Source organism: Populus trichocarpa, chromosome 6 (assembly GCF_000002775.5).
Source record: "Populus trichocarpa isolate Nisqually-1 chromosome 6, P.trichocarpa_v4.1, whole genome shotgun sequence".
In the NCBI taxonomy this organism is placed as follows: domain Eukaryota; kingdom Viridiplantae; phylum Streptophyta; class Magnoliopsida; order Malpighiales; family Salicaceae; genus Populus; species Populus trichocarpa.
The window spans coordinates 25,886,149-25,905,594 of NC_037290.2; the positions used below are offsets into that span (position 1 = coordinate 25,886,149).

At 33.4% G+C, this 19,446-nt stretch overlaps 2 protein-coding genes across 2 annotated transcripts; one reads left to right on the top strand and one right to left on the bottom strand.

The window, feature by feature from the left end:
- Window positions 1-4,439: 4,439 nt before the first annotated feature.
- LOC7468682 (U-box domain-containing protein 12) lies at window positions 4,440-8,123 on the top strand. Its single transcript, XM_024604772.2, has 3 exons — window positions 4,440-5,299; window positions 5,956-6,934; window positions 7,820-8,123. Exons 1-2 carry the CDS (start codon window positions 4,653-4,655, stop codon window positions 6,884-6,886), a joined length of 1,578 nt encoding a protein of 525 aa, XP_024460540.1. The 5' UTR covers window positions 4,440-4,652; the 3' UTR covers window positions 6,887-6,934; window positions 7,820-8,123.
- A 5,574-nt stretch (window positions 8,124-13,697) lies between these two features.
- On the bottom strand, window positions 13,698-16,553 carry LOC7489148 (stromal cell-derived factor 2-like protein). The gene is made up of 6 exons (XM_002309635.4): window positions 16,211-16,553; window positions 15,811-15,951; window positions 15,084-15,224; window positions 14,534-14,583; window positions 14,321-14,450; window positions 13,698-13,994 (listed from the first exon to the last, which is right to left on the bottom strand). The coding sequence occupies exons 1-6, from the start codon at window positions 16,313-16,315 to the stop codon at window positions 13,911-13,913; spliced, it is 651 nt and encodes a 216-aa protein (XP_002309671.1). The 5' UTR covers window positions 16,316-16,553; the 3' UTR covers window positions 13,698-13,910.
- Between the last annotated feature and the right edge of the window lie 2,893 nt (window positions 16,554-19,446).

Below are 19,446 nucleotides of genomic sequence, written 5' to 3' on the forward strand. Positions count from 1 at the left end.
CAATCACAACGACTAATATGGAAAATAATACCCCACAAAATAATTCTTTGTACAGCCAGTCAGTCTTGATAGGTCGGTCGGCTCGAGAGATGACAAACTCACTCTCTTCTAGATCGAGTGTCAAAAAAAAAAAACCAAAAATTGGAGTTGATGGAGATTAATTGATGAATCCAATGTATGAACCTACTGCCGGACCAAAAATTAACATGGATTAATCTTTGTTAACTTGTCTAATCCTCACGGGCTAGGTTTCATTGCCATGATGGTTAGTGAGAAAATGAACTTGTATTGTGAAATGACTCCAATGAATTTCAGCAACACTTTTTTTTTTTTTGTTTTATTTTTTTTTGCTGGGGAGGGCAAATGTCAACATATTCTCCTGTCTTGAACTTTTGAATATCAATAATTAGAGGTCTCTATCTGTATAGATAGTTTGGTTACGTTGTTGTTGAATTTCTTAACATTATTAATTATTTTTGTTTCATCTTCAATGGGTTTAATCAAGATCATGGAATTTTATGGATTGGATGGGTTCGTTCCCACACCCAAACCTGTTTTAAAAATATATTAAAATAATATTTTTTTAATTTTTAAAAAATTATTTTTTATATTAATACATTAAAATGATCTAAAAATATCAAAAAATATTAATTTAAAATAAAAAATATTTTTTAAACACGGCTCGTAGATTATAACGATCTAGAGCTAATAATTTTTTTAAAAAAATAATTCATTTTCAATATTTTTAAAAACGCTAAGACAACCCTAAACTGTGTAATGTAGAATTTATAAAACTCACAGAAAAATAATTATTGTTTAATGCTACAAATGTCCAGGTAATTAATTAACAATAATGAAAAATGAAAGACAGATTGTTTGCAAGTGCCTGAAATTATTGAAATCAAGCACATGATGTGGGTGTGGTAATGGAGAAGAAACGATTGATGACAGGATTTTTGTAGATAACAATTATATAATATTGTTAGTGTAAACAATTAATGGTGTTTAATACTAATAATTTGCAATGATGGATTATGAATCTATTAAATTATTTATTAAACAACATTAACTTAGCACCCATCATCATCATGTATGAACTATGTCAACAATACAAAGCATTATTGGTCTATAAACCTTTATACCAATATTCTGCTCGTGGGATTTATGGGTCTTATTTGTTTTTTTATTATAATCGTGATTTATTTATTTATTTTACCAAACACGAGCCCTAATTGGTCGAGTCCTGGCATTGTTTGCTTTCATGTTCCTAGCATCTAGTACACCTACACAATTCATGGAAATTTAGGGCATTTTATGTTGAACAAGGAGTTATTAATTTTAATATTAGTTGGGTTGTAACATTTGGTGGTGAGTTGCAACTCTTGTGGCAATAAAAAAAAAAGGAAAAATTATAAAATCAAGGGAAAAGTTTTTTTCAATACCTTGTCCTCATTGATGGTTCAATTTCATCTTGTGCAAAATAATTTATTAAAATATTGCTCAAGACCCACTTGAGAAACTTGTACTAAATCGATCGTATAGTTAGGCATCCAACAGAATTTTCCAATTCAATAAAGGTAAAAAAAATATAAATAAAGCGTGATTAATCAAATTTAATAATTTATTTATTAATAAGATAGAGTAAAATAAAAATTATTAAACCCGACCGGTTTGAAGGTCAATAAATTAAGAAAAAACATGTGACGATTAATCAATTATACTTTAATTTATAATATATACAACAATACGGTTGAATAACTAAGATGAACACATAAATGCAGTGAGGAATTTTGCCTAAAATCAAAAGGCAAGTGATCCCTAAGTTCTTACTAGGCTAGCTAGTGTGCATATCAGAGGAAAAGTTTTATGGTTCATATATATCTACACCTTTTCTTTCAAATCCTGAGTTAATTAATTACTAATCACCGCCCAAATAAGGTGATTTAAGAAAGAACCAAATCCTAGTTGAAACAATTCTTGTCGTGATTAAAAGGTTCTTATCTTATCTAATTGATTTTTGAGAGCTGTTCACCATCAATTGTGAAGTAACATCAAGATAATTATTTTATTTTTTCATGGAAGGCTTAGGATGCCCTTAAGTTTGAAGATACGTGTCTTGTTCTTGTATCCATGCTACAATTGAACTTAAATTTATATGTCATGCAAGATTTTTATAGATGATTTTAAGAATATATTTCTCATTAATTAGATACAATAAAATAAATAAATTATTTCGAAAACTAGACTTCAAATTCAAATTAATTAAAAAATATTCCCCCACATCAATGAACATGTAAAACCTGTCAGTACACACTCAATTTTCATTTATTCATGAAAAATTTAAAAAATTAATTTTTTTTGATAAAAAATTAATTTTTTATATGTTTTTTATCATTTTGATGGGCTAATCTCAAAAATAATTTTTAAAAAATAAAAAAATATTATTTTAATATATTTTATCATGAAAAACATTTTAGGTATTGAAATCATTAAAAAAATATAAAAAATAATATCCTTCCAAGTAAATATATTTTTAAAATATAGTCAAACACAGTTTAATACTGTAGATTAAACAGTGAGTACCTTGATAAATACATCACAATAAATTGCTTTCGAAGACTCATCGGCAAGGAAAAAGTTAACGTGAAAACAAATGTCGAGCACGTGGAAAGAAATCAGGCAGCCTTAGTTTAGTTTAGTTTCTCGGGCAATCCATCATCTTCTTCATTGAAGCTAGAGAAGCATGCACAGCTCCACTCTTCGACATGTACACAATTACCTCTCCGTACTCCTCTTGCCTACCCTATCAACATGCACCCTCCAATCAGGGTCAAGTGGGCCCACACACCAAGCACTGATATCAGGCCCCACATGAAGCTTCATCTTAGCTGGATGGCACAGATGAGAGGACATCATCACATCAATGAAGGTATTTAGTGCTGTACAATGCGCTGTAGAACACATTAACGCATTTTCCCAGGCATGAAAGAAGAGAGCCGAGGACCGTGGCTTGTTTAGTAAGGTAGGTTTCCTTGGGAAGAAGAAGAAGACAGACAGCCTTCTGTGAATTTGTGTTCTCCTTTACCTTTACCACGTGGAGAAACACTACACTTGTAGTTAAGGATGTGTTTGGTAGGAAAAAGTTATCACATCTTTATTTTCCTCGCTGTTTCTCCAAATTTTCTTGGCAAGACTACTTTTATTTTCTCAATCTAAAAAAAATGCTTGATTAATTATTATTTTTTGTTTTTAAGGTAGATACTTATGGCTGGAAATATGGTGTTCTATGAAAATATAAATATAAATAGAGAATCTTAATATGACACATAATTCAATGATTTTTTTTTATGTGGGATGAAAATGTAATAAATACAATAAAAACTAGATAGTTGACACAGAATTTAATGAATTTTTTTTTTTAATTTGAATTAAAAATCAAACAAAATTCTATCTGTGGAATGGAGGGAGCACAAAATTTTCAAGCCTCGTTACAAGACCTATTAGAAGTTAATCACTACAAATTCCATAATCTAAAGCATTAATGATAGTGTCAAATGAGTGCATGCACACACAATAAATTCCATAATACAAGGGAAAGATTTATGAAAATCTTTTAGTATTTAATTGAAAATACTAGTCCAAAGTAAAAAATCATAATTCATCCTTAAACCACTCCTAAATCCAAGCAATGCATTTCACGAAATGATACAGATTTTAACTCAAAGTCTTTTAATTCTCCAATAATACAAATCTCATCACTCACTTATTATTATTATTATTATTTATATATAGTTCCATTTGTAACTTCCATAGTTATTTAACCCGATTCAAAGCAAGATTCGGGTCATGAATTAAGAGCTAAATCATATCAATTTAATTCTTTTTAAATGATCAAAATAATACCAACGATGTTATTTTGATAAAATATTTGAAATAAATCAAAAGACTTTTTATTAGGTTTTACCCAGAAGGTCTACGGCACTATTCAACCTATATTTTTTTATCAAATAATATTGAGTTAATTTTTTTTCATTAAACTCAAATTAATCCAAAATCCAAGTCAATTTAACAAGCCAATCTAAATTTAATACCTATGATAATTTCTTTAAATCCCTTGTAGCCCCACAATTTAACAAGCCAGTCTAAATTTAATATCAATGATAATTTCTTTAAATCCCTCGTAGCCCCACCCACCCACCCACCCACCCACACACCCTAAGTCAACCTACCCAAAAATTCTTGCTCAATTAAAAAAAATACCAAAAAATAAAATAGCATTAAATTTTTAATACTATATTTCCTAGCTTAAAAAATTGTCCTTCTTAGTTCTCTCCTCTATTAAAAAACCATCCAAACACATCCTTAACATGACCCTCCCTCTCTCTCTCTCTCTCTCTCAACTTTTATTGCTATAAAAAACTCTCTCCCTCCCTCCCTCACTCTCTCTCTCAACTTTTATTACTATAAAAAATCACTCTCTCTCCCACCTCTCTCCCTCTCTCTCTGTGAAATCAAGCAAACCAGAATAACTGAACCCCCCCCCCCCCCTCTCTACATTTTCTCTTATAGTGCGAGTGTGTGTGTCTATCTCTAGAACTAGACAGTTTGTGTGTCTTACTGAGCAATGTAGAGTACAGCTTCTTTTTCCAACAATGGCCAAGTGTCACACCAACAACATAGGTTCTTTACTCCTCGACCACACCTCTACCACCGCCACCGCCACCGGAACCCACCATTCCCGTCTATGGACAGCCTTCTCCCGCAAAATTTTTGATGCTGTCAGCTGTGGTGGCAGCTCACGGTATCGCCATTACGAAGATGACATCCCCTCCTTCACCACCACCGCTACCAATGCCACCGCTAGTGTTTCAAGAGAGAAACAGAACAAGACAGCGCTTAGTGTTACTAATAATTCAAGAAAAGAAGAAAACGGGAATCAGCAAAACTTGAATGTTGAAGGAGAGAAAGGAAGAGTTAAAGCAAGAAATGGGAAATCAGAGAAGTTGTCAGATCTGTTGAGTATGGCGGAGGCGGAGAGTGAGAGTGAGACCAGGAAGAAAGTTGAGGTTTTGGAAGGGATGAAAAGGGTTGTTAGAGAATTGCAAGTTGATGAAGGAGTGAAGAGAAGAGAAGCTGCATGTAATGTAAGGTTGTTGTGTAAAGAAGATGGGAAAGCAAGAGTTACACTTTCCATGTTAGGAGCCATTCCTCCTCTTGTTGGAATGCTTGATTTGGAGGACTTTGAGTGTCAAATCGATGCTCTTTATGCTTTGCTTAATCTTGGGATCGGAAATGATGTGTGAGTATCCCCATTTTTTTGGTCTTTTTTTCAAGATTAATGATTGTCTTTTTCAAAGTTAGATTTTGTGCGCTCAAATTTTGTAAGTAATTTGGGGTTTCCATGGTTTATTTGATGTCAATTGAGGTCTCTTGAAGTGGGATTTTGGCTTTCTCAATTTGTGATTTTGTTTCAAGGAGAAGATGCTTTCTGTGTTTTGATTGATTTTGAAGAGTAAAGGTTTTTCGTTTTTTGGTTTTGGATTTCTATGGTTTATTTGATGTTAATTCGAAGTCCTTTTCTGATAGCATTCTCAGTTTGTACATTGTTTTGTTTTGATTGAATTTTTTTTTTTAATGTTCTGGCTCCTAATTTGATAAAAGGAGAAGTCTTTTTCTATGTTCTGGATGGTTAAAGAATAATTTGAAGTCGCTGTTTCCTTTAGTTATACATGACTGAATTACGTGGATTAATTTGCTTTTTAGATCAAGAATGTAGTGTCATTTTCTTGCATTTGTTGTTTTCTGTTGTTTTTTTTTTTTTTTTTGAATTATTATTAACATGTTATATATTTGATTTTGACAAGTCATCTTCCATGTTATTTTCTTGAAACAGTTTTTGCATTTAATTTTACACTACTGTGGACTAAATATGGTTCTGTTAACAAAATTTTGCAGGAACAAAGCTGCCATTGTTAAAGCAGGAGCTGTTCACAAGATGCTAAAGATCATAGAATCTCCAAATGCTGCAAATCCATCTGTATCTGAAGCGATAGTGGCGAATTTTCTTGGGTTGAGTGCATTGGATTCGAATAAACCGATCATCGGCTCTTCGGGTGCAATCCCCTTCTTGGTGAATTCCCTCAAGGATTTGGATCACAAAAATAGGTCCCAAGCACAACAAGATGCTCTTAGAGCTCTGTACAATCTTTCGATATCCCCATCAAACATCTCATTTATTCTAGAAACAGATTTGATCTCATTTCTGATGGGTTCGCTGGGAGACATGGAAGTAAGTGAAAGAGTTCTTTCAATTTTGAGCAATGCAGTATCAACCCCGGAAGGTAGAAAGGCAATTAGCGCCATGCCAGATGCTTTCCCTATTTTGGTTGATGTCTTGAATTGGACCGATTCACCAGGTTGCCAAGAGAAGGCATCTTACATATTGATGGTGATGGCACACAAAGCATATGGAGATAGACAGGCCATGATTGAGGCAGGAATCGTATCATCCTTGCTCGAATTAACGCTTTTGGGTAGTACTTTGGCGCAGAAGAGGGCTTCAAGGATCTTGGAATGTTTGAGGGTTGATAAAGGGAAACAAGTTTCGGGGAATTATGGTGGCAATATGGGTGCAGCAGTGTCTGCTCCTATTTATGGAACTCCATCATCTTCTTCAAACCCCAACCTCGTGTCAAAGGAGTGTCTAGAGGAGACAGAAGATATGATGAGCGAGGAAAAGAAAGCTGTGAAACAATTAGTCCAGCAGAGTTTGCAGAACAATATGAGGAGAATCGTCAAGAGGGCCAATTTGCCGCAAGATTTTGTTCCATCAGAACATTTCAAGTCCCTCACATCAAGTTCAACCTCCAAGAGTTTACCATTTTGAGGACATTGGATCAATCACAAAAGGAGGATTGAAGAGGAGCAACTTGAAGTTAGTGTTTCTTTTCATTATCTTAAAACCTTCTATTCTCATAGTGGCATTAGTAATGTATGAAATACCACCATATGTTGAAATTTACTATATAGTTAATCAGAAACTTAGTAAAAAAGTTCAGTTTTTGGTGCTTGGATGAGTTACAAATCCTTCCATTGAGATCTACTTTGACTTTTAAGCCTGTTTGCAGAATGCTTGTGATATAATAATTAAAAACAACCATGAAATGGTGAGATCTTTTTCCTACAGTTGCTTCCTGTCAATAGTTAATCAGAAACTTAGTAAAAAAGTTCAGTTTTTGGTGCTTGGATGAGTTACAAATCCTTCCATTGAGATCTACTTTGACTTTTAAGTCTGTTTGCAGAATTCTTGTGATATAATAATTAAAAACAACCATGAAATGGTGAGATCTTTTTCCTACAGTTGCTTCCTGTCAGTAGCATGGCATGACCTGGAAATTTGGAAAAATCAGAGGGATGATTTTGTCATTGCCTGCTAGATAGACATTGTTATGGAGAATCCCCACAATCAAGGGGGGTCATTTTCAACCCTTGCAGTACATTTTTGTCCACCCTTCTGGCCCCTTGCCCTTATTTTTATATTCCCACCATGTTACATCTGTCTTGAAAGAGGGGTCAGTGATATTCTTTTGCACATATTTATGGACTGGCTATTCACTGCCTATTCGAATCTGTCATCTTGTTAATCAGTAATGTTTTTCTATTCAAGCTCTAAACAAGAATCTTTGGACTTACAGAATTGATTGAATTTTTTACTTCTTGTTGTGAGATCTTGGAGAGTAATCCCTTCTTTCATTTGATTAGTATTTTTCACTTGTTGCACAACATGTGCATTGACCTGGTTTACTGATATATTTTACAGGCCAGCAGAGGAAGAAGAATCTGAGATTAGCTGTACTGCGTGTAGCACCTGTGCAACTTTGCTCCCCACAAGGTTCATATTTTACATCATATTGCATGGTGGGGTATGGTCATTTTGTAATCTTTATGCCATACCTTATCATTTCCCTGTCCTGCAGCTTTTCTTGTTGGCCTGCTTTGTTGTAAATATATTCTGCTGTAATATTAGCACTTATCTGTACATTCTTGGATAACTTCTTCTATGTATGCAAGCACTTACAGCTCCATTTGCGTCCACAGCAAGTGAGTTGAAACTTCGAACTGAATTTTTCTCATAAACCCATAAAATTCTAGGGAACTGCCGATGTCCATAGGCCGGATGTGATGGACATCGACGGCGGATTAGATTTGGGGTCCATCCTATGGAGTGCTTTGCATCATTATGAAATTATTGTCTCCAGTTACACCTCTTGCAACCTGATTACACATTGGAAAAAGTTCACATTTGGCACGCTTCTTTTTCCTGATTTATAGTCATCAATGAAAGTTATTGGAAGCAGTAGCTTGTTGGTGAATGAATCAAGGGCAATTAATTCTGTTCTTTCTTATATGACGCTGACAGCTGAGGAGATGGTAGATCATAAACTATGTTGTGCATCTCCATAATTTGGGCAGGGGTCCATTTTCTTAATGGTAAAAGAGCCAGAGGATGCGTTGCTGGAGAAGAAGGAGACAATAAACTACATTAGGTGTGTAGCCAATACAGTTTATGGGAAAAAGGACCGCTACTTGTAGTGTAGCTCTCCTCTTATGAGGTGGTCAATTTTAGGAAAGTTGTGGCTGCTGCTGCTGCTTCCACTGAATACTAGAGGTCTAGCTACTATAACGATCCCTTCATAACTGAGAAAGATACAGGGGATTGTTGAGAGTTATGGTGGGCAGGTTTGTGAGTGAGTTCTAGTCGTATATTTACTGCTGCCTGCCTCAACAGGTAGATTTGCAGCTTCTTATGACAGATACAGTCACAATGGCCCATTATGATTTATCTCAACAACTGGCCAGAAGAATTAAATGTCACTATACTCCATCGGCCATTAAATTAATTTACAGATTTAAATAAATTAGGGTAGATCTCCAAGAAATAACTCTTTTCCTTCTCTTACAGACATGAATCCCTTGCCTATACAGCAGTAAATTAGGCTATGACAAAAAGAAAAGACTCCACAAGTGAAGGGAATCCCCAAAAAATAAAAGAGTAAAGGGGGAGTGGGGCTAGTTGCTTTCTTCACTCATCGGTGACCAGTCTGACAAAAAGATAACTTTGCCCTAATCATGAAAAAAGGGTGAAAAAGATGAACTTGCTCTGCTTAGTGCTTTTGGGGTATGGGATGTCTGGTGATTAACCTGGTCAAATGCAATGCAAGCAGCGTTGTAGCAGGAGGATGCCGTCTGGCCTACCATGGAGTCTTTTAGCATCCTAGCAAATAAAAGAGCCATCCTCTTAAATTGATGTTTCTAACTTCTTCCAGCTAGAAGGTTCTGCAATCTGACAACAAATGTCCTGGCATTGGTTATGTAAACTTAAAATCAAAACAAAAAACAAAATATAGGAAGATTCATTGCTCACTTAAAACAAAAATGATTTTTTTTTTTTGTCTAAAATTAAATTTTTTATGGTTTTAGATTGTTTTGAAGTGTTGATATTAGAAATAAATTTTAAAAATAAAAAAATATTATTTTAATGAATTTCCGAATGAAAAATAATTTAAAAGCTATCATAATATTAAACTATACATTTGATTGAACTTAGTTGTGTGGGGGTGATATTTGAAAGTGTTTGATTAATTAATAAACACTATAAGTTTATATTTCACTAAAAACACTTTTGAAATATTGGTTAAAAAAACTATAATTTGTAAATTTTTAAAACTTATTTTTTCAATTTGCAACTACAAAAACACCATAATTGTTAAGGTAGTGTTTGAGATTTTAGTAATAGTTGTTTTTTAAAGTGTTTTTTTGCTTGGAAATGTATTAAAATAATATATTTTTTAAAAAAACTATTTTCAATATCAACACATCAAAACAATCTAAAATCATAAAAATAATAATTTGAAGTATAAGGAAAATTTAAAAATTTTAAAAAACACTTTTTGAATGCAAAAATACAAACACGTTCTAAATACAACTTGTTTAAGTAAGTTAACTCAGAAAATTCATGATTCGGAGTTGGACTTGAGATGAGTTTCTAATTGATTCAATAAAATTTGGTTGATTCAAATAATTTTTTAATGATTTAATTAACTCGACTAAATCCAATCTGATAAACACCAAATTATATATATATATATATATAAAGAGAATGAAACAATGTCATACAACAACAACTCGGAACTTTTTAAGAGTATGTTATTAGACCAAAGTCTTGCAGCTATGAAAAACACCTTCCCTTCCAAGCCAATAAGGGTTTAGCCACTAGCAGCCAGTTAACCTGCTCATGTATTTCAACCATTGAATCTGTGGTATTTGCTGGTGTTCATTAATGATATGTGTTTTTTTATTATTTTAAAAGTGTTTTTTTTTTAATTATTTTGTTAGTTTAAAATTAATATTTTTTTTAGTATTTTTAGATTATTTTGATTTGCTAATATTAAAAATAATTTTTAAAAATTAAAAAATATTATTGTAATCAATTTTCAAATAAAAAATACTTAAAAAAAACTAAATATCACACTACTTCCATGTATTATAAAGCAATAATGTCCTTGACTTTAGCAAGAGATCATAAATCAAGACAGTCAAGTGAGCAAGGACGGTTGTCCTTGCAGGGAGCATACTATGGGGTCCTTCCCGCTCCTCCTAGTGAAATACATGTGATCTGTCAATTTGCTGATCAAACCGTCCGATTTGGTGGGCCTCGAAATGCTTAGATCAAGGAGAGAGAGATTGGTAGCTTTCAGGCCACGGTCTGCATTTCAAGGGTGGTTGCATCACCGTCCCACAGCAGAGCATTCTGTGTCAATGCTCATGTCTGCCACCGACAGGCATTAACTTTCTATACACACACACACACACACACACACACACACACACACACACACACACATTTAAAAACTTGTTTCGCTTTTTAAAAATATTTTTAATTAAATAATATATTTTTATTTTCGATCTTATTTTTAAAGCCTTTCTTATTCAATCTTCCAAACTTCTCTAATTTTCCAATTCAAACAAGCTTGATCTAATATCTGCACGACTTAAACTCCACCTAATTTATTACCAAAAAAAAAAAGAACTTGTAATGTGATATTAAAATTTATTTTTTTATGGTTTTTTTCTTAATAAATGAGGTTAGGTTTGAGTCTCGTCCAGGTGCGTGTTCATTAATTTAGATAAAATATCTAATAACGATAAAAAAAAAAATGTAAGAACAAATTGGGGTAATTCTTCTTTTTACCTCATGGTCATTTTTGAAATAAAATGTAAGGGTAATAATAGCCAAGAACATGGGAATATCAAGCTGCTACTAATACACGCACGCACGCACGCACGAGATGACATGTCCGCGTGCTATCGCAGGTTTATAAAACAAATATACTTGATAGTGTTATAATTGTGAATCAACGCTAGATAAGTAATAAAAAATAAAAGTATGATGGAGCAAATATTTCATGACGGAAAAAAAAGTTGTGTTGGTGATCAAAAACTTAAGACTGAACAAAATAATTTGTAGCAATCTACAGTGTTTTGTGAGGAAAAATACAGTGCTTTCGCCACATGATTTAGCTTTTCAGTTAATAAAAAGCAAAAAAAATTACAAAGCTAAATTCTCTACCAACTTAATATTAAAAAAAAACCAACAAAAATAATCTTGGAAGGAAAAAAACCCATGAGAAAAAACGTTGCAGCAATTGACAATGTTTTGTGAGGAAAACTATAACACTTTTCCCAATAAAATAAAATAAAAAACCATTTAGAGAAATATTGTAGCAATCCACAGTGTTTTGTGAGAAAAACTACAACGTTTTCATCATATAATTTAGCTTTATTGTAATTATAATTCTTAACTAACTCAATATTCAAAAAAAAATCGACAAAGATAATTTTGAAAAAAATCATAAAAAAATCACATGGAAAAACACTGCAACAATTCACAGTGTTTAAAAAAAAAAATTACAAAGCTAAATTCTTAATCAGCTTAATATTAAAAAAAATCGACGGAGACAATTTTAAAAAAAATAACAAAACAAACACCAAAAAAAGGAAAAAAAATCATGTTGGAAACACAGTAGTAATTCACAGTGTTTTGTGATGAAAGCTACAGTGCTTCCCTACATGATTTAGCCTTGTTTGTAATGACTTGTAATTGTAATTCACAAACAATTTAATATTAAAAAATAAAATTAAAAAAGATAATTTGAAAAAAATTATAACAAAAAAACCCATGCGGAGAGACACTGTAGCAATCCACAATGTTTTATGAGCAAAGCTACAATGTTTTCCCCACATGATTAAGCTTTATTACAAAGTTAAATTCTAACCAACTCAATATTAAAAAAAATAAAATCGACGAAGATAATTTTGAAAAAAAATATCACAAAAAAAGAAAACACAAAAGAAACTGGAAAAAAAAAAACCATGTGAGGAAAAACTGTATCAATCCATAGTGTTTTGTGAGGAAAAACTTGTATTTACTTGTAATTGCAATTCTTAACCAGCTTAATATTTAAAAAATAAAATTGACAGATAATTTTAGGGAAAAACATAATAAAAACAGAAAAAAATCATGTGGGAAAAGGTATTGTAGCAATCAACAGTAATTTTCGAGGAAAGTTATAGTGCTTTCCTCACATATAGTAATTGTAATTTTTAACCAGCTCAATATTAAAAAATAAAATAAAAAAAGATAATTTCGGAGAAAATTATAAAAAAAAAACCATGCGGAGAAACACTGTAGCAATCAACAATGTTTTAAAGAAAAAAAATTACAAAACTAACTTCTCAATCAGCTCAATATTAAAAAAAAATCGACAAATATAATTTTAAAAAATAAAGAAATAAAATAGAAAAACTATGTGGAAAAACATCGCAGCAATCCATAGTATTTTAAAGAAAAAAATTACAAAGCAAAAATTTTAACCAGGTCAATATTTAAAAAGTAAAATCAACAAAAATAATTTTGAAAAAAAAAATAAATGAATAAAAAAGAAAAAATAAGAAAGTTAAAAAAAAGTAATTTTGAAAAAAAACAGAAAACAAAACGAAAAAAAAAAAAAGAAAAAAAGAAAAAGTTAGCAAAAAAAAAAAGAGAAAGAATCACTGTGGATTACTTTTATAATTCACAGTGATTTAGGTATGAGGTGTAGGGAACAGTGATTTCCCCACACTATTTAGATATTGTTTAATTAATTAATATATATATCACCATTACAGCATGGCATGCCCAGCAAAAGTACCATAAATCAAGTTCTTGGATAGCAGGAAAAGAACAAGAAACAATCTTATGGTCATGGATTGACCAATCTTTTAAACATTAAAACTCAAAAAAGCAAGCAAGATGCAAAGATTTTCACTAGGCAAAATGCTCCAGCTTCACAAGGTGAAATGGTGTAGTGATCGGTCCATCAACAAGTAATAGCAGATTTGCTTCGTGTAAACATGCACGCCTACCCATTCACAAAGGGCTCAAGCAGATCCAATGTATCCATATTTGGGATAGGGTTATCACTGTATTGGGCATTTTTACTTCCCAGACAAGCTTCAATCAGTGTCGATGGCACGCGCAAATTAAGATCTTTGGAAATGTACCTCAAGCTCTACTAAATCGTAAATTGCAATTCTTCTACTTTAGCATTACCTCCTTAATCTGTAAATTTCAGAGGCATTTAAATTGCTCATGTGTATTCAGAAACAAATTAAAAAGAAGCTAAATTAGTGTTTCTTCAGATACAAAAGGTTTCATGCTTTCATGCAAAGCATATTTAATCAGTTTTTGGTGTCGTATATATCCTCATTTAATGGAACATCTACAGCTAATGAAAGAACAACCAGGCACCAGCCACCAATGATATCAAGACCCAGGTTGTTGTTTTTGCAATGCCAATCCATAAGCATGTTTACTTGCTTTCAGTAACAGGGAGGTATATGCCTTCTGCTGCCAGCCAAACATTGTCAGCACGCTTTTCTCGGACACCGCACACCTATATTAGCACATAGATCAGGAAGCATACAAAAGAATTAAGTACGAAAACTTAAAAAAGCAGCATGATCTCTGTAAGATGTCCTCTGCTGCCGAAAAACAAAACACCACTATGAGTATCTGCCAAAGTTTATTTCTCCTTTTTCATAGATAAATTAGTCACCACCCCAAGAAGCCCGTTAGGATTTTAGTTCAGTCGAGTTAACCAAACACGCATGGTTCCAGGGCTGTTGTAGGGAAAAAAAATAACAGCTAGGTGCAAACTTAAAGTCTCTAAAGACAAGCTTCAAAAATGTTACTAGTGCTATCTGCAATGCTTTTTATTACCTCCTGCTGCCCCCCAGCAATTCGTTGGTATCTCTTGTCATGACTATGCAAGTAGCCATTGGTGTCAACATGGTGAAGACGAATCCTTTGGTCTTGCTTCCATGTCTTTCCACTCCCTTCAATCATAAGCCTGGAAAAGGAAGGTAGCATGAGTTTCCAGACAAAGAAGTTCAAGGCATAAGAAAAACTTGAAAGAATGTTATATAGGTTCACCTCCAGTAATCTCCGGTATCAGATTCATTCTCTCCCCCAAAGCAACTAACCTACACCAAGCAAAGTGAGTGGATTGTGTCATTCATACAATATACATGTTTAACAGTCCATTAAGTTATTCTATGGTCACTGAAGTAAAATTACCATTACACAACACAGTGATTAACATCAATACTTCTTCATTAAGCCATTTAACTACAGAATATTCAATGCGTTTTTCCCCTCAGGACAGAAACTGAAAGTCAATGTGAGAGTTCGGGCCAATGAAATCTTTCATCTGAAAAGGCAGTGATATTCCCCGTAAAACAGGGGCCTCCACAATCAACTAATCTCTAATATCAAATCATTTCCATACTTTTCCCATAAAACAGGGGCCTCCACAATCAACTAATCTCTGATATCAAATCATTTCCATACTTTCATTTAGTAGATATATGCATAATGAACCATAATATCCAATGCCATTATTATATATAAGTTTGGCTATTCAGATTCAACAGTCCATGAAAGGCAATAGAAACAGATGCAGAACAGTTAAACCCATACTAACCTCTAGGTTGCCAGAGATTGGGGATGCATGCAAATGACTGTGCAGCCACTTCCTAGTCTTCATGTGTTGCAAACGGAAAATTGTCCCAGTTTTAATGGAGTCACCTTGTTTAGCATTTGTCCCTGGCTGAGGCCTAACAATCTACAAAACAGAACTTCCATCTCATCAAATAGAACATCCAATCATCCATCCACGGTTTACCAACCAAAATAAAAATAGGGTTTTGCCATCTCCACACCAAAAAGCCATTCTACAATCATTTTTTGGTAAAATAACAAAACTACCCTTTTTATTCGGTAAAAATTCAAAGATGTTACTTGAAAATTAAAGGTCAACTCTGTCTTTGTATTCGCTAATAAATGTTGTATGAGATTCTTTTCACTGTCCGAAAATTGCCACAATGAAAATGCCATTAAGCAAGCACAAGTTTCACCAGCACGAACCAAATTTCTCAGTATTAATATCATAACCTCATGAGTAGCAGAAAACTATTTTTATAAAACTAAAAGCTTGCACAAATCCAAATACCTATTCAAGAAAGCTAAAGATGTAAGATTCAGACACGAAACTATACATTTTGAACTACTTTCAATCACTAATTACTTCCAAATACAAAAAGGTTATAAAAAACTCATAGCCCATACCATAGTACCCAAGTAAATGAAAATTAAAACACACAAAACAAAACAAAGAGCCCAAAAACAGAGAGACATGTAGAGTTACATACCCAATAGCTATTAGCATCGTCAACATTAGGAAACCCAGTAACAGATTGCTGCCCACTTCCAGAACCATATGGCACATCATGTGAATGCAGTCGATACTTCGTCCTCTCGTGCATCAGCTTAACAACACTCCCATAAGTAATCTAAAACAAACCAAAAATTCATTAGGACCCCAACTTTATTCGAAACCTCAATTTCAGTTCCTAAACAATTTAATTTCCCGAATTGGGTACCAAAAGGTTTCAAAAAACTCTTAGTTCTTGATCTGAATATGAACCCATTAAACATTATTCCTCAAAATTAAGCTCAAATTAGTCTCTCTCTCAGCTCATCTATTTTCTCAATTAGGGACTCATTTGAAATTTGCTCAAAATTAAAAAGAAGCAAAATAACTAATCTGACCTCGGGACCGGAATCAGAGGCGGCGGAGGCAGGGGAGAAGGAAGCGCCGTCAAGATCAAGATTGAGGAAGAGGAAGATAGAGAGACCGAAGAAAGCAAGAGCCATGACGAAGAGTAGAGCAATGAACCAGTTTTGTTGCCAGAAAGGGATTAGTGTTTCTCTGTACACGATTCTAGTTGCAGTCGGCTGTGATCGTGATTGTGATGATGAAGATGATGAAGAGGGTTTTCTTCTCGAGAGGGATTGCTGGCCAGAGGAAGCCACGGTGATTAATCAGATTTAGAGATTTCTTTTTTATTTTGGTTTTTTTTTTATGGACACGGGATGAGATGCAGAGAAAGGAAGGAGGTGAAGGAGGGGGAGGGGAGTTAACTGCGTTTAGTGACATGCGTTGAGCCAATGGGAAGATGACAGGTGGAGTCTTGGTGATGTGGAGAGCTGGTATTGGGTGGAACTGGCCATTGACTTGGAAGTTGGAACTCTCACTTAAATTTGGATTTAAAAAAAAAAATAGCTAGAAATTTAAAAATTTTAACAAAATAATACAAGTTAAAGTTAAAGTATTTTAATAAAATGACAAAATTTTATATTATTTTAAAAAAATATTTGTTTGTAAGGTGATTTCCGTAATGCGCCTCAGCGAATAGTATGTATTTCATGAGATATAAGGTACGATTTATTTTTAAAATAATTTTTATTTGAAAATATAATAAAAAATATTTTATATTTTTAAAAATTATTTTTAACATCAATATATCAAAATAATTTAAAAATATTAATTTAAATTAAAAAATTAATTTTTTTGGGTAAAATAAAACGGTATATTAAATCAACGTCCTTAAACTTAGCTATTTCCAGTCACGGCAAAGTAATTGTCGCGTTTAAATAAAGCGAGAAATGTTTAATTGAATTAGTAAATAAATAAGTTTAAAGGCTACTCTATCTTTATTCTTTCCTTCCTTTCCTTTCCTTCTCCTTGCTCTGGTATTCTTTATTGGTTTGTGTAGCTGTTGACAGAGCCTGGGCAAATCGGTGAAAAGGCAATGCCCACCGGTCACCACCACCACCAACCATTCAAGCAAAAACCATCATCTATAACCATTTAGGTGGTAGTCCAGTGATAAAAACTAGGAACTAAAAAATTTGTTTTTTCTGTGGTCTCAGGTTCGAACCCTATAGTTGCTCATATGATGACCACTACAGGCTTACATGATCGTTAACTTCAGGGCTCGTGGGATTAGTCGAGGTGCACGCAAGCTGACTCGGACATCCACGTTAAACTAAAAAAAAAAATCATGAACTATGAATCATTTAGGTGGTGATCCAGTAATAAAAACTTGGAATTAAAAGATTTGTTTTTTCTGTGGTCTTAGGTTCGAGCCTTGTGATTATTCATATAATGATCACTGGAGATTTTCATAGTCGTTAACTTCAAGGTCTGTGAGACATCCATATTAATCTATAAAAAAAAAACATGAAATAAAAGAGAAGCCCATCAAAGACAAGCACAGTAAGAACTGGTGCATGTCTGTTAGTGACACAGCACTTGGGTGCATCCAAAGCACATGAAAGGCCAAACCCATGGTTTTTGGACATTTTTATATCAAACCAGTGGCTTTCTCTACCTGCTCTGTTGAAGAGAAAGAGCATGTTCCTCTCTCTCTCTCTCTCTCCCCTCTCCTCTGCTCTCCTCTCCTCTCCTCTCCTCTCCTCTCCCGAGCTGGATAGAGAAGGCCAATCTTGTAACCAAAGACAAAGAAAACCAAAAGTCAAATTAAGTAGCTCCGAGTCTCCAGTGAAAGGCAAACGGTAATTGATGTAAAGAAAAAAAAAAGATCGAATGCGAGAAATTTGTGAATTTATCATGTAAACCTAGGTAAGAACCATTCAGGATTGGTTTTTATCATCATCGTATCTATCATTTCACCCACTGAATACCTCACCCAACGCCAATTTTATACACACTCCGCACTCGGCTCTGGCCTTACTTGGATTGACAGTGGCATGCAGATTCCACAAGGTTTTGCAGGCTATCCCACAATTCAACTATCCTGTCACCCTTGCTGTGTAGATTGCTCTTGCACCACTTACTGGAAACTCCCTTGTGCTTAAACCTCCAATCCAGGTAGAAATCTAACCCCGATGATCCCCAAATTCTGTCTCTCATTGGATATAAGTTGAATAAGAAGCGTTATTCCACTTGAAAGGACATGTATATATGCTCACATAACAGCTTTTGCTGGTCAAATTAAGTCACGCCCCTATAATTTCTAGCAGGGTACTGTAGCTTGCCCTTCTCATGGTTCATTCCTTTCACTTGGCTGGTTTTCACAAGGGTCTTATTAATTAGCTGTGTTAATGGAAAGGGTTCAGCGGCTGGTGACTTCCTCGCTAGCTATACATGATCCCGAAGTTTACTTTGTTGAAGGATTGGCCAGGATGCCAAGTAAAAGGAGAGCTTAACGTTCTGTAATTAAAGAGTACAAGAGTGAGGGCACCTTATGTGACCATTAATTGTTGTTGGATAGCATCATCCGGCTCGATATGGTGATAATTGGTGTAGCTTTTGGTGCAGTTTCACCACTCATCATAACAAACTCTATCAAAGAAGGAATCCACCATGGCAATGCTAGCAATTTAATTTGGCCTTTAGGTATAAATATATAACACTGCCAGCCTTTTCTCATTCATTTTTTCTACTATCATTCTCAAACGAGCATGTTTTTTTAAAAAAATATACATGATTTTTAATATAATGTCAGTTGAAATTTTACATCATGTTTTATAGGTCATTTTTTTTTATATCAAAGAATTATCCTAATTTAAAAATTTAAACTATTGGGTGAGATCTCAAGAAATAGAATAGAATGAAATAGTTAGATTTAAACTCGTGATTGTTTTATCAATAAGTCTCTGGTACCATGTCAAAGAATCATCTCAAACTAAAAATTTAAATTATCAAATAAAATAATAATAATAATTTTATATGACTCTCTAATATCTTATAAGATTAACTTGTAGTGTCGATCAAAAATAGAATCATGCCTAAATTAAACTTGAAAGATATTTTAGAATTTTCTAGTTATTTTTAGATTTATTTTTTTTAACCAGCTTTAATAATTTTATTTGGTTTAAGTTTTGTTAAATAATTTTATATATTATCTTTCATCAAATCAACAAGTTAAGAATTATATATTGATATTTATAATTTATCAAATTAGAGTTCTCTCCCGACT

Bases quoted from the DNA above. Each gene is read 5' to 3' on its own strand.
- LOC7468682 (XM_024604772.2), top strand. From the start codon at position 4,653: ATGGCCAAGTGTCACACCAACAACATAGGTTCTTTACTCCTCGACCAC. The intron at 5,300-5,955 runs GTGAGTATCCCC...AAAATTTTGCAG, and splicing joins CTTGGGATCGGAAATGATGT to GAACAAAGCTGCCATTGTTA.
- LOC7489148 (XM_002309635.4), bottom strand. From the start codon at position 16,315: ATGGCTCTTGCTTTCTTCGGTCTCTCTATCTTCCTCTTCCTCAATCTT. The intron at 15,952-16,210 runs GTCAGATTAGTT...GGTTTGTTTTAG, and splicing joins CCTCTGATTCCGGTCCCGAG to ATTACTTATGGGAGTGTTGT. The intron at 14,451-14,533 runs GTGAACCTATAT...TTCCTTTTCCAG, and splicing joins GATACCGGAGATTACTGGAG to GCTTATGATTGAAGGGAGTG.